The sequence below is a fragment of the Filicampus tigris genome, chromosome 6 (assembly GCF_054856515.1).
Source record: "Filicampus tigris isolate MCC_2025a chromosome 6, RoL_Ftig_1.0, whole genome shotgun sequence".
Lineage (NCBI taxonomy): Eukaryota > Metazoa > Chordata > Actinopteri > Syngnathiformes > Syngnathidae > Filicampus > Filicampus tigris.
In genome coordinates this window covers 14,675,620-14,687,792 of record NC_141222.1, presented here as the reverse complement: position 1 = coordinate 14,687,792, position 12,173 = coordinate 14,675,620, and the positions used below count along the sequence as shown (strand labels likewise).

General features: G+C 39.3%; 1 protein-coding gene across 1 annotated transcript; it reads right to left on the bottom strand.

The window, feature by feature from the left end:
* Window positions 1–1,270: 1,270 nt before the first annotated feature.
* On the bottom strand, window positions 1,271–11,952 carry sparcl1 (SPARC-like 1). The gene is made up of 11 exons (XM_086034298.1): window positions 11,872–11,952; window positions 9,625–9,680; window positions 9,489–9,542; window positions 8,468–9,403; window positions 5,935–6,028; window positions 5,464–5,585; window positions 4,352–4,472; window positions 4,126–4,262; window positions 3,877–4,025; window positions 2,580–2,728; window positions 1,271–2,037 (listed from the first exon to the last, which is right to left on the bottom strand). The coding sequence occupies exons 2-11, from the start codon at window positions 9,676–9,678 to the stop codon at window positions 2,009–2,011; spliced, it is 1,845 nt and encodes a 614-aa protein (XP_085890424.1). The 5' UTR covers window positions 9,679–9,680; window positions 11,872–11,952; the 3' UTR covers window positions 1,271–2,008.
* Between the last annotated feature and the right edge of the window lie 221 nt (window positions 11,953–12,173).

The following is a 12,173-nucleotide window of genomic DNA, read 5'->3' as shown; positions in this document are numbered from 1 at the left end:
ACTTTAAAAAAAAAAATTTTTAAAAAAGCTCACAGCACACCACTAAACAAAAATGTCACATAAAGCATATACAGTATAGGGAAATAATGATCCGGTCTCAATCCACTCACCAATTCACTCAGTGTGAAATCTGGACTTGTTCACTTCAATAGAAAGTAATACATAATGGAAAACATGATTTATTCTGTTGTGTAATTGGCAACCGTTGGAAACTTGGTTAATTGTTTAGCCTATCACTATACCTCGCTGGTATAGATAAATGAACAAAGATACATCATTTGTAGTGGAGAATAATTTTTCCAGACCATACTTATATAGGACCTCATAGCACATTAATGTACTGCGGCACTAGTGTAACCAAAAGTGATGCGTAAAGATTCAACACTCTGCAACTAGCATCGATTTTGTTAGTCTAATAGTATAATTGCCTATGACACTTTTAACATACTGTCACAATATCTTTTTTTTTTTAATAAAATCAAATGTGATTGCCCAAAATGTATCTTTTCCTTCATAATTACAATGACTTAACAATATTGAGAAAACAAAAATGCTTTCTTCTTCGTGGCCTCAATGGGTCTTGCTTGTCCTCAGAGTCCGCCCCAGAGATTTCTTGCTCTTCTGGCCTCATCGTTATCCTCACGGCAAGTGATTGAATCCTCCTGTGGTGAGATGCTATTGCCAACTGACTCCTGATTTTAGTTTCTGCCTTCTCGCTAGCACCGTGTGTTGAGATCTGCATATGTCCAGCAGTCATCTGTGGGCCTTTCCCAGTGTGGACTACAGCAACCAGCTGGTCCAGCCCATCAGGTCTTGTTTGGCCTACTTGAGAGGTCCCACCCTGCTGGGGCACTATACCAAGAAACACATGCTGCAATCCATTAAATTGGGTCAATGTTTGAGCAATATTCTCCCTGTTTCCTGGAGCTGGTCTATCTGTGTTGAGATATGCCACAGCACGTCCTGAGGAAAAACCATCTTCCAGCACTACAGCCAAGACATTCTTTATCAATGTGGCATAAGTAGGTGAAGAACTGATTTCCTTTCTCTGCTTATATCACATGAAGCAGGGTCACCGTGTCTAAATTAGGACCAATTGGTGTTAAGCACTGGATGTCAGTGCAATCAATTTCTAGTATTGATGCCATTGCGGCCTCTTGAGGCTTGATCCACAAACACAATGTGATTACCGCATCAACTGATGACTTTTATGTACAGTATGTATAGGAGTCAACAGGGATCCACCAACATAAGGCAACAGCACAATATGTGTTCCATTCAGCTTTTAATGATACAGTGTGTAAATACAAACACCTTCTAACGTAAGGTAAGTAACACATAGTTCAGAAACAACTTTCCAATCTAACTAACGCTGCAAAATCATCTATTCAACAGCAATTACTGTACTTATGAGGCATGCTACAGTGCACTGTGCAACACATTCCCCACTTAGCATAAAGACATTTAATTCTAACGTTGCTGTTTTGTTTTTTGTTTTTTTTAAGTAATCCTAGCAGTGGCATCTAAAATATAGAATAGTAACAAATGTAGAAAATAAAATAAAGCATGTTTTCAGGTGTAAGGTATTCTAGGTTGCCAGGTCATTACATACAAAGAAGTAAAGGAAATATGGACTGCAATTTGCAGCTATCACAGATTTTGTGCTCATTATGCTCTATTCATTTTAATACTTGTTAGACTGGCACTAGGGACTGCTTTACAATCTCTGTTCTGCACGAAAGCACAATCATACTGGAACAGAAAAAAGTCTTCCAACAAAGTTTGCCCACACTTTGTCCAAAATGTATTTGTTAAGGTTGAATATTAGAATTAGATTAAATTTACAAGGTTCAGCCTAACCTCTGATTAATTAATTACTTGGCTAAAAAGGTGTGTCTCAAAAAATTTGCTCAGATAGATACAGTACAACTGAGGGGCCATGCCTCAGAGTTGTACAATTGGAGCATCTGCCATGTCACGACAACTGTTGTAGAGCTAAAATGTGCGTTTAGAAGAGAAGGTTGACATCAATGTCATCTGTGGAAAGACACAATTGTTGACATTAATGGTTTGTACTAATAACATGCATCAAGTCTTAAAGTGAAATCAACCCAAACATTTTTTTTTCAAGAATATGTTCCCAGCAGGCCCTCTAGTTGAAACACGGCATTCTCATTAATATTGCATTTGTGGAATATGAGTTAAGCAGCAAAATCCACCCCTTTTTATCCATCTCAGGGGGCGGACATTTTGCCACTTGCTATCGACTGAAGCCGTGATTGGTCGTTACCTGAGCCCTGAGCAGTTGTGATGTCATTTTCAGTTGACAGAAGTGACAAAATGGCCGCCCCCAGAGATGGCTAAAAACGGGTGGATTAACTCATATTCCACAAACGCAATATTAATCAGTATGCCTTGTTTGTGGGCTAGTGGGCTTGCATAGAACAATTGTAATAAATAACTCTTTATGCAGATCCAAACAAATGCTAGTGCAATGATTTTATTAAAATCATAATGATTTTTCAAAGCCCTTGTTTACCAATTACAGACTGAACATGGCATGTGTTGTGTGATCTTACTATTCTTGATGCCAAAACAGGCAGTCCACTCAGTAAGGGACACCTGCTTGTCCTTGTCGGCATCGCACTCCTGAAAGAAGCGCGAGGTACAGTGCTCCATGGGTACTAGAGGGACCCGCAGCGGGGCCAGTTCTGAGTGGGACAAGACTCTGCACAGGAGAGAGTAACATCACATTTTTGGGTGCGTGTGTGTGGCCACCCGGTGACCGTGATAGGCAGCGACTGCCGCACTGACTGTTATGTTAACCACAAGACGACCAATGACCACTGTTTGAATTGTTTTCGATCATATCTCAAGGCAGCACTGTAAGACTCGCTGCGCGTGTTTGCCAATTTGGCAGGCCGGTCTGCGTCAAGTGGGGTGTTCCCGGGGCAATGAGGGTGTGTCCCGTGACATGCTACCAGCGCAAGTGAGAATTTGAGAGCAGAAAGTCAGTCTAAACTGAAGCCTGCGGTTATCATCATCTCATTCTGTATTTAACAAGGGTACCTGCTCACACGGTCTATGGGGACACTGGCCAATGACAATGACAGTGATGTAGAAATGTAGAATGCATGAGATACATGAATGACATTGACAATGCATCGGTCGCTGTGATTACGCAATGTCATTTTCTGCACAGAGATGTCTCCAGGCATGTCTGTAATTGCACCATATTTAAAGGGAATGAGTGAAGACGCTTTCATTGGCAGCAACTTCAGTCGCTGTGTTCACACCCACAGTGGCGCAGAACACCCACTGCCAGATCCGCCCGAGCGTGTTGGTCCACACAATTACTAAAATGCGCCCATGGTGCACAGCTGCACACCGAAAAGAGAGCCTTTAGGATCTTAAATGTTTTTGGATTGTATGAGGAAGTATCGTAAGTAAAGAAAAGTGTGAGCATAGAACAGAACATGCAAACTTCACACGAAGGTCATAGTAGAGATTCAAACCAAGAATCTCAAAACAGTAAGCCAAATATGTGTGCGGTAATAATGTAAAATCCCATTTTTGCACTTTACTTTATTCGTGGGAACAGGTGTTGATTATATAGCTCCTCAAAACATACTTATTTACGCCTCCTAAAATGTTACCTAAACATGATTTAAAATCAATAACATGAATGTTTTCTAAACCTGAATAGAGTTCCCTAAAGTCGGCATGCTAAATGCAGAATAGTGCAACGGCCACTGTATAGTAAACGGACATCCAACAATTGCTATGATGAGAAGAAACAATCAAATTAGAGAAATAACATTACAAAACTCGCACTGCCTTGCTCAGTGGCACTATCATCAGTGAAGTAAAACTAACCTGTCAGAGGGATGCTGGTCCAGTTGTGCAAATTGCCAGTGCACTGGGTATATGTACATGTTGTAGTTCTTCTCAAAATCTTGAGCCAGCAGCTCGGCAGAGTGATTACCAGCATGAAGACGTCTCTCGCTCTCAAAGATTTTCTTCACCTATAAAGCACAGAGGAAACAACTTCATCTTTTTCTATAGACAGAGAACTAGAGGGATAGAAGATGCATCATTGTCAAAGTTTGTGAAAGTTTAACGCACTCTGAATCGTTGCTTGGAAGTGAGGTAGCCGTGGGACATGGAGTCGTGTTCATAAAGCTGCAGAAGCACATTTTTCAGCCAATCTCTCATTCGCAGCGGGAACTGGACCAGCTCGGTGTCCACACATGGAGGTATCACTAAGCAAGACAGAAGAAGAGAACTCGAGGACATCCAGTATTTCATTTTCACGCGTCAGTCTTTAAGTGAAATGTTCACGCGCTCTCACATTTGCACGGTCCTGTGTAGTCCAGATGAAGTCTGTGCCCCCTCTTGGTGCCTTCCAGATTGCATTTAGTGGCAAAGAGTTCACATGAAGTGTTGTATGTCTTGTTGTCTGTCCCACACACCTTCAGAAATTAAATGACAATGAGCAATATAGTGTTCTTTGATTGGTGTTTGTTTGATGGATATATAAGACTGTGGCAGAGTGAAGGAGAACACAGTACATTAAAAGTGGAAATCAACCCAAACATATTTTTTTTGTTTTTTCAAGAATATGTTCCCAGCAGGCCCACTTGAAACACGGCATTCTGATTAATATTGCGTTTGTGGAATATGAGTTAAGCAGCAAAATCCACCCCTTTACAGCCATCTCAGGGGGCGGCCATTTTGTCACTTCTGTCGACTGAAAATGACATCACAACTGCTCACAACGACCAATCACGGCTGACCTGTTTTCTGAAGCTGTCAACAGAAGTGACAAAATGGCCGCCTCCGGAGATGGATAAAAACGAATGGAATAACTCTTATTCCACAAACGCAATATTTATCAGAATGCGTTGTTTCAACTAGTGGGCTTGCATAGAACATAGTACAAGTACTGATACTGAAGAACACAGTCAATTGAAGTACTGATTTCAAAACTAGTTGTCAATCAATTTGTTGTGTATTTGTGATCATATAAGGCGATTCTACTTTTTTATGTGTTCCGAGTCATAAAGACTCTCCAAGGGAAACCATAACTACAATGTGGCCCGTGACAAAAATTAATTTGACACCCTTGATATACGCCATAGAAAATGGATGGACGGATTTTCTCTGTAGCCATTTAGTGTACAGTTAATGTCCCCCAAAATACTGCTAATTCCTACCTGCTCATTCAAGCTCATGCTGTCGACTGAATAAATTGCTGCTCACATTACATAATGTGGTAGAGACTAACATCCATCCATTATCTGAACCGCTTATCCGCACAAGGGTTGCAGGCTTGCTGGAGCCTATCCCAGATGTCTTCGAGCATTAGGCGGGGGTACACCCTGAACTGGTTGCCAGCCAATTGCAGGGCACTCATGGACAAACAAACACAAATGTTCTTACTGTATTGTAGTTCAGACTTACATGATCGAACTCATTCAAACTGGAGGGGCATTCTGAGGGGTCCTGGCAGACACAATTTGGCTTATTATCTTTATCAAGTTTGCACATTTTTCCACGCTTGCAGCGGAAGTCATCACATGGCTCTGAAAGAAAAAACAACAGATACTAAATGCACCCGGCTCAATGCCAGTGCTGTCGATCCTTGACGGTTTTTTTCTTTATTTCAGTGCGATTTCTGAAAAACCAGCGAGCTGTAACTAAAAGGCACCATCCTCTGCATTCTATCTGCCTTCAAGCTTGTACAATGACTACATTCGACCTGATCTGTCTGCATTCACTCCTTAAGCTGGTAGAGCTGTGTTTTGCTTGCAACCATGAAGCGAGAATGGCTCTGCTCATGCTGAAGTTTTAGTTGAATGTGCCAGTCAGCAGATTGTGAGACTGTTAGTATAGTCAATGTAGAGAATGCTGCAGTATTAGGCAGACACCAACCAGGAGGGGCTTCTGCGGGAGGAGAGGACCTGGCACTCGGGTAGAGATCCACTTTGGCCCTTATCTGCACTGGGTTCACACCTACTATGGGGCCCTGTAAGATGAAACACAGGGGAACATTCAAATGCATGTAAACAAAGAAGTGGGAATGTTTAATCTGCCTCTAATTAAGTCAGATTTAGTGCAGGAAAGGTCAACAATTTTCTTTTACTTCAGGAGTTCCTTGAGTGACACGGGTAATATTTATTTTTTCCACTTGAGGGCAGTAGAAAATGAACACATGACTTACCAGAATGGCAAAAGGCCCCTTGGCTACATTATCTGGTTTTTTTTAGGGGGGGGGGGGTATTTTTTTTGGGGGCTACATTATCTGTGTAGTGCCTGAAAAACTGCACAGGTAAAAAAAAAAAAAAACAATCTTGAAATGAATGTAAAGAATTTATAGATTCTATCCAGTTGTGTATTTTATATTTTTTACTCAAATCACTTCAGTTCTACTCAAATTTCACTTTTGTGAGTCATTAAATGTTGTTTAAACTGTTGTTTGGAATATTTGGGTGCCTGTTTTAGCCAGTGCGAGTCTTCCAACAATTTTACTACCGCTTGTAGTGGATTGGATTAAGTGTGTTCTAATCAGCAAACTTTCTCCAGCTGCTAAATGCAGCACTAAAATATTGTATTCAGGAATGTGCTGTAAATGTGTGGAGTGCGCATTTTCACTGAAATGATTAGATGACTACTGAAGAGTAAAAGAATTGGAGCCTGGAGGCTAAAGTCATGATCCAGAAGATTTATCATTCATATCCAAGGTATATTCCCTCATTTATTTATTATACTAATTATAATCCCTCAAGCGAAAATTCTAACTCACACTCCGCTGAATATTTTGTGCAGCACAACCAATCACACACCTGCGGGTATTCAAGGAGAGGTGTCAGAGTGGAAGATGATGACAGGCAGTGATGCACTCCTTCAAATGAGTTGTGGGGACAGGGACCTTGCCAATGGTTAGGAAGCACACTAGTGCCTCTCAACAAATAGCTGTCACTTTTATATTTGCCCACAGAGGGACTTGAACCATAACCCTCAAGCACCACAACCAAAGTCTTTACAGACTGCCCTCATGTATTGCAGTGTACTGAACTGTATTCAATTTACATCCATACATTATACAGCACGGCAACAGTTGAAAGCACCAAATGTTATAAAATTGGGAGTTCAACCTTAATTGTCCGCGTTAAAAAAGAGCCCGACCCAAAACTTAATCCTCATACGAGACATCATCAAATATCATGCGACTTCAAATGTGCAGTGAGCATTTAAAGGACTGTTTTTCTTTAGCCGCGTTATCACTACATTAAGGCTATCAAGTTATGGCAAAGAGGCATAATGTGATGATAACCACAGAACCAGGACAGGAAAGGATCTGGCTGCATTATGAAGAATGCAATTAACGCTTCATTCATTCCAGCATTCTTAATAAAACGCCACTAGGTGACAGTATTACCCTGCAAACACCTTCCTGTTCTCTCTCCATTAGTGTCTTACTTGACTTCAAGGGGTGAATAGTTTCTATTGACTTGATACATAACGGTAAGTAATTTCTCTTTTAAGTGCCTAATGCAGTGGTTCTCAAACGTTTTACAAGTACCACATAAAAAATACTTAGCTCTCTAAGTACCACCATGATGTGATGACCCAGCTGAAAAATACAGTTGTGTAGTAGGCCTAAGCGTTGATTCAAAATTAGGCTTTTTAACTAGTTAAAAGTGTAATATTAGATGTAATATTTTAAGGCACTGTGACATAATGCAAAGTTCGAACATTAACACTGCACTTGAATATGGAAATAGTGGATCACTGCTATTCACAGGGGATAGGCAAAGACCAAATGCCTGCGTATTGATGTCCATTAAAATGAATTGGAGAATTTTATTTTAGATTTGAATAAATCTTCAAACAACACCTCCAATATGTGTTTTCCATGGTAAACAGGGGCTTGCTCCCCCCCAAAACTAAAAAAAACAATGAAAATAAAATTGAAAAAAAAATGCAGAACACGCACCAAAAAATGTAGGGATTTAAAAAATTGTGAAAAAATATTGGAGGGAAAAAAATCTGAATATAGGTGAACCCATGTGTGCCGAATCACAAGGATGCAGGGGTCCACTGTATTTTTAAAACAACTTTAATACAAACATTACCTCAATAAATGTTTGAAAAAAACTGTTCTTCAAAGTTAAATACAACTGAACTGTCTTTAACAAATGTACTGTATCGGAATTAAAAAAATGTTTAAGTCACTATAACATTTATCAGAATTTGAACATTTAATTCAGTGATTCTTTAACGTACCAGAATCATAATGTTAAAGTGTTAATATGTTGCCTTAGAGTTAAAGGTTTTATGATGGCGACATTTTGAGCCCAGAATGAATTCATCCACTTGACATTCTTATTTTGGAATTTTTGACCTGTGAGTATCACAGAATTGACTGTGTTCAACTTTGGATGTCCCACTTCATATGCCTTACCCATTGTCCCGCTCTCCTCCTCTTTGCTTTCTGGACTGTGCTGTTATTGTGTCCTCCTCCCATCTCTTGATGCGCCTCTTGGCTCTGTTCCTGTTCATCTTGTTTTTCCTCCCTTTGTGGCGAGTGCTTCCTTGTTCTTTGGTACTTCTTTGGTCTCCTTGTCTTTCCGCTGGAATTATCTCCACTCTCAACATGACTTTGCGCCTCATCCTTTCCAGCCAGCTGTGCCTGTGAGCCGTTGGCCTTGTTGTCTTGAACTTGAGCCTGACTTGACGCTCCTATCGGTTCGATTTCTTGGGTGTTCTGCATCACATTGTCTTCTTTGACCCCGCCATCATGTTTATCCTCTTTGATATCTGATGTAGAAAGAGACTTCTTGTCATCTTTGGCTGCAATTAGCCGTAAAGGTGACGCAATTGCACTATCACCAGCGTAGTCAAGACTGGACAGTATCTTGGACTCGGTGCTCCCTTCAGACGCTTCCAAAAAAGCAACATTTTCTTCTCCTAAAGATTCTTCCTCATTTTTCTTGGTTTTCCTCTCCACTTCTGACTTGTTGCTTTCTTTCACCAACATTTCACCTCCTTCCACACTCTCATTTTTGACCCGCTCATCTTGCATCGTTACCAATTTCTCCTCCTGCGCTTTTTCTTTTAGTCTGAACTCTTCATCCACACCTGCATTCACCTCTTCATCCATCTCTTGTTGGTCTGCCTCTTCCTCTTCGGCTGCTTCCTCTTTGAGAAGGTCCACCAGTTCGTCCTCACTCAGGAGGACCGCCTCGCTTTTATCTTTTGTCATCTCAAATTCACTGCTCTTTTTCTCAGCGTTGTCTTCTGCGCTTGCTTCCCCTTCTTCCTGCTCCTGGTTGCTGGCTTCCACTGACACTAAAGTGGGTAAGACTGGTGCCTTGTTGGTCTCCTCAAAGGCGATGTCCTTATTTGAGTAAGAAAAATAAATACATTTACAAATTTAAATCATGTTTTGTTTTCAATAAAACATCATTAAGAGCTGACTTTACTTTTTCTTTGGCCTTGTGGGAAGTCCGATGCTTTCCATGACGATTATTCTCGACCTGGAATTAGAATTATGAATGATTATACCTGTGTATTTTCAAATGTCATTAAATAGTCTACAATAACTACTTTTCTACTCACAGATAAAGGAAATGCTGCAGCCAGAAGGCAAATAAATACTATGCAGGCTCTCATGCCTGCAACGATAAACCAAAACAAAAAATAAAAGGTATACAGGTATACATTTACATATATCACGAGTGACAAAAAGACAATCAAATGCTTTAAAGGACAAATCTAAGCAATAAGCCGTATAGACATACTTCCAAACTGTCACAAATATTTTGACTTCTCCCCCATCATCATGGTAGTAAGTCTGGGCTTCACCTCAAGTCACGTTCATAGCTAAAGAAAACAAGAAGCAGCTACCAGACTGGAAAAAAGTAGACTAAGTCAACAGTCGCTTTTTGTTGTTGTTGCAGAGCCAAAGCAAAGCAGACATTAGCGGGTCTGTTCATGGGAAACAAAGTACTCTGGTTTGGTCCAGTTAACCCATGCATATCAAGTCGAGACATGGCCGTGACGTGTGCAAATATTGTATAAGAAATTGTGATTTTAATGTTATACTAAATACTCTCATATACAGATGGAGCAACTATTATTTCTATACTTCATCGTTTTGTGATGCTTGTGATGTGTATTGTGTGCGCACACCTTGTCATGGCAACATGGTTCAACATTGTTATGAGTACAGTAAAAGTGAATATCCTTTCTTTGAAACTTTGTTATAAACTTTGTAAAATTGTCATCCTATTTATTTTTTTGACATAAAAAAATAATGGGGTTGAAGTGTGGCTATACTTTTGTGCTCAAGGACTACAGTTAATTTATAAAACGGACAGATTATTTAGTTATTTAATAAAAGGATTTTGTGTGTCGTGTGTGTGTGTGTCTGTATCTGGCACGGGGCGGACATCTTCAAAAACATCACTTTTCAGGAAACCAAAAAATTGGCATGGTTGTTGAGATTCCTAAGATAGGTCAATAATAATAACAGTAATAATAATAAAAATACATATATGGGGGACTAATCAATAGGTATCAATTTGTGAAAAAATATTAAATTGACCAAATTTTAACACTGATAGTTTTGGCCACTGGTAGAGCCCCCACCCGCTGAAATATGCTTGGACCATCAGCCCCCATACCCCCCACCGCCCAGGTGCCAGACCAGATAATTGACTTTTAGGTATTTTCCGATTTTATCCCGGAATTTTTTTCCACATTTCCTCCCGCCTCTCATAAGGAACATATAGTGAATTTTTATCAGCATTTACTGAAGAATTTTTGGGATTAGTAAAAAAAAAAACAATTTTGTTGTTCGGACCCCCGGCCATATCGTTGGTCCCCCATGGCTTCTCCAAGGAAAAAAATCTTATCTCCGCCAGTGATTTCGGCACAACACCAATAATATGTAACAAAATATATATACATATATATCTATATATATATATATCTATATATCTATATGTATATATATATATATATATATATATATATATATATATATATATATATATATATATATATATATTACTAATATTGTGAATTATTCAATAAAACAATTGTTAAATGTATATACAAAATACTTTTTACTCACATTTTTGTTATTTACAAAGAAACAAACTATCCAGCTCAATGATATTAATAAATACAAAATGATTTAAAATGAATACATGTATTTTCATTAACCAATTTCTGATAGGAAACAGCTTCACGGACATAACAAATATTTCAGGACTCTTGATAATCTAAATAATTGTCATGACGGATTAAAGAAGAGCAGGCCATATCTGGCCACGGGCCATACTTTTCCAATCCCTTGTCAAGACAGACAGTGTAATTTAGAGCTTTCATTTGTGGCATTATTAAGTTGACAGAATCTTTAAACCTGATTGACTCTAATGATAAATGTGAATTCTTCAAGCTGCAATTACAGTAAAGTATCTGTCTGAGGGAACGTCTGCCACATTGATATATGGGCTACATAAACGGCATAAACTATGTACTGGTGAAATGGGTTCTTGATTATGTGATTACTGCCTAGTACACACTTGACTCATTCTCAGACACTGCATATATCAACATGCACATTTTCACAGAGAGAATCTAGACATCTGACTTTTAGCTTATATAACAGCATTATCCATTACCTATTGGTGATACACAGAAATCCCAAAGTATCAGAAGGAAAATAGTCAACACTCAACAAAATAGAAAAAAGGCTTCAGTACAAGCATACAGGAAGCTTCTACAACAAATGTGAACTAATTGGAGTGAATAATTATTAATGTGAGTATAAAACATCGCTGCATAATGAAATAATACCTGTAAGTTGTTGGAAGAAGAGTGGGAATCCTGCACAAGCATTAGTATGTGCTTCTGCTCAACCTGGGAAGAAGCCCTTTTGTATTGCAGACAGGGATCATACTCTGCAAACACACACGCACACGCACGCACATACGCACACATACATATAACGGGTCAATCGCGCCAACACTTTGATAACAAATGGGTTGTGGAAAGAAAGACGTAAATTCTGAGCAGCATCCATTCATTTTTTTATATTTACGTATTAGGATCACTTTGAGCAAGAGCTGTTGTACAAAACAAAAACAACAATTCACATT

Excerpts from the sequence above, each read along its gene's own strand:
- sparcl1 (XM_086034298.1), bottom strand. The coding sequence starts at position 9,678 with ATGAGAGCCTGCATAGTATTTATTTGCCTTCTGGCTGCAGCATTTCCT. Across the intron at positions 9,404-9,488 it reads CCCACAAGGCCAAAGAAAAA|GACATCGCCTTTGAGGAGAC; the intron begins GTAAAGTCAGCT and ends TACTCAAATAAG. Across the intron at positions 4,473-5,463 it reads GTTTGAATGAGTTCGATCAT|GTGTGTGGGACAGACAACAA; the intron begins GTAAGTCTGAAC and ends TAATTTCTGAAG.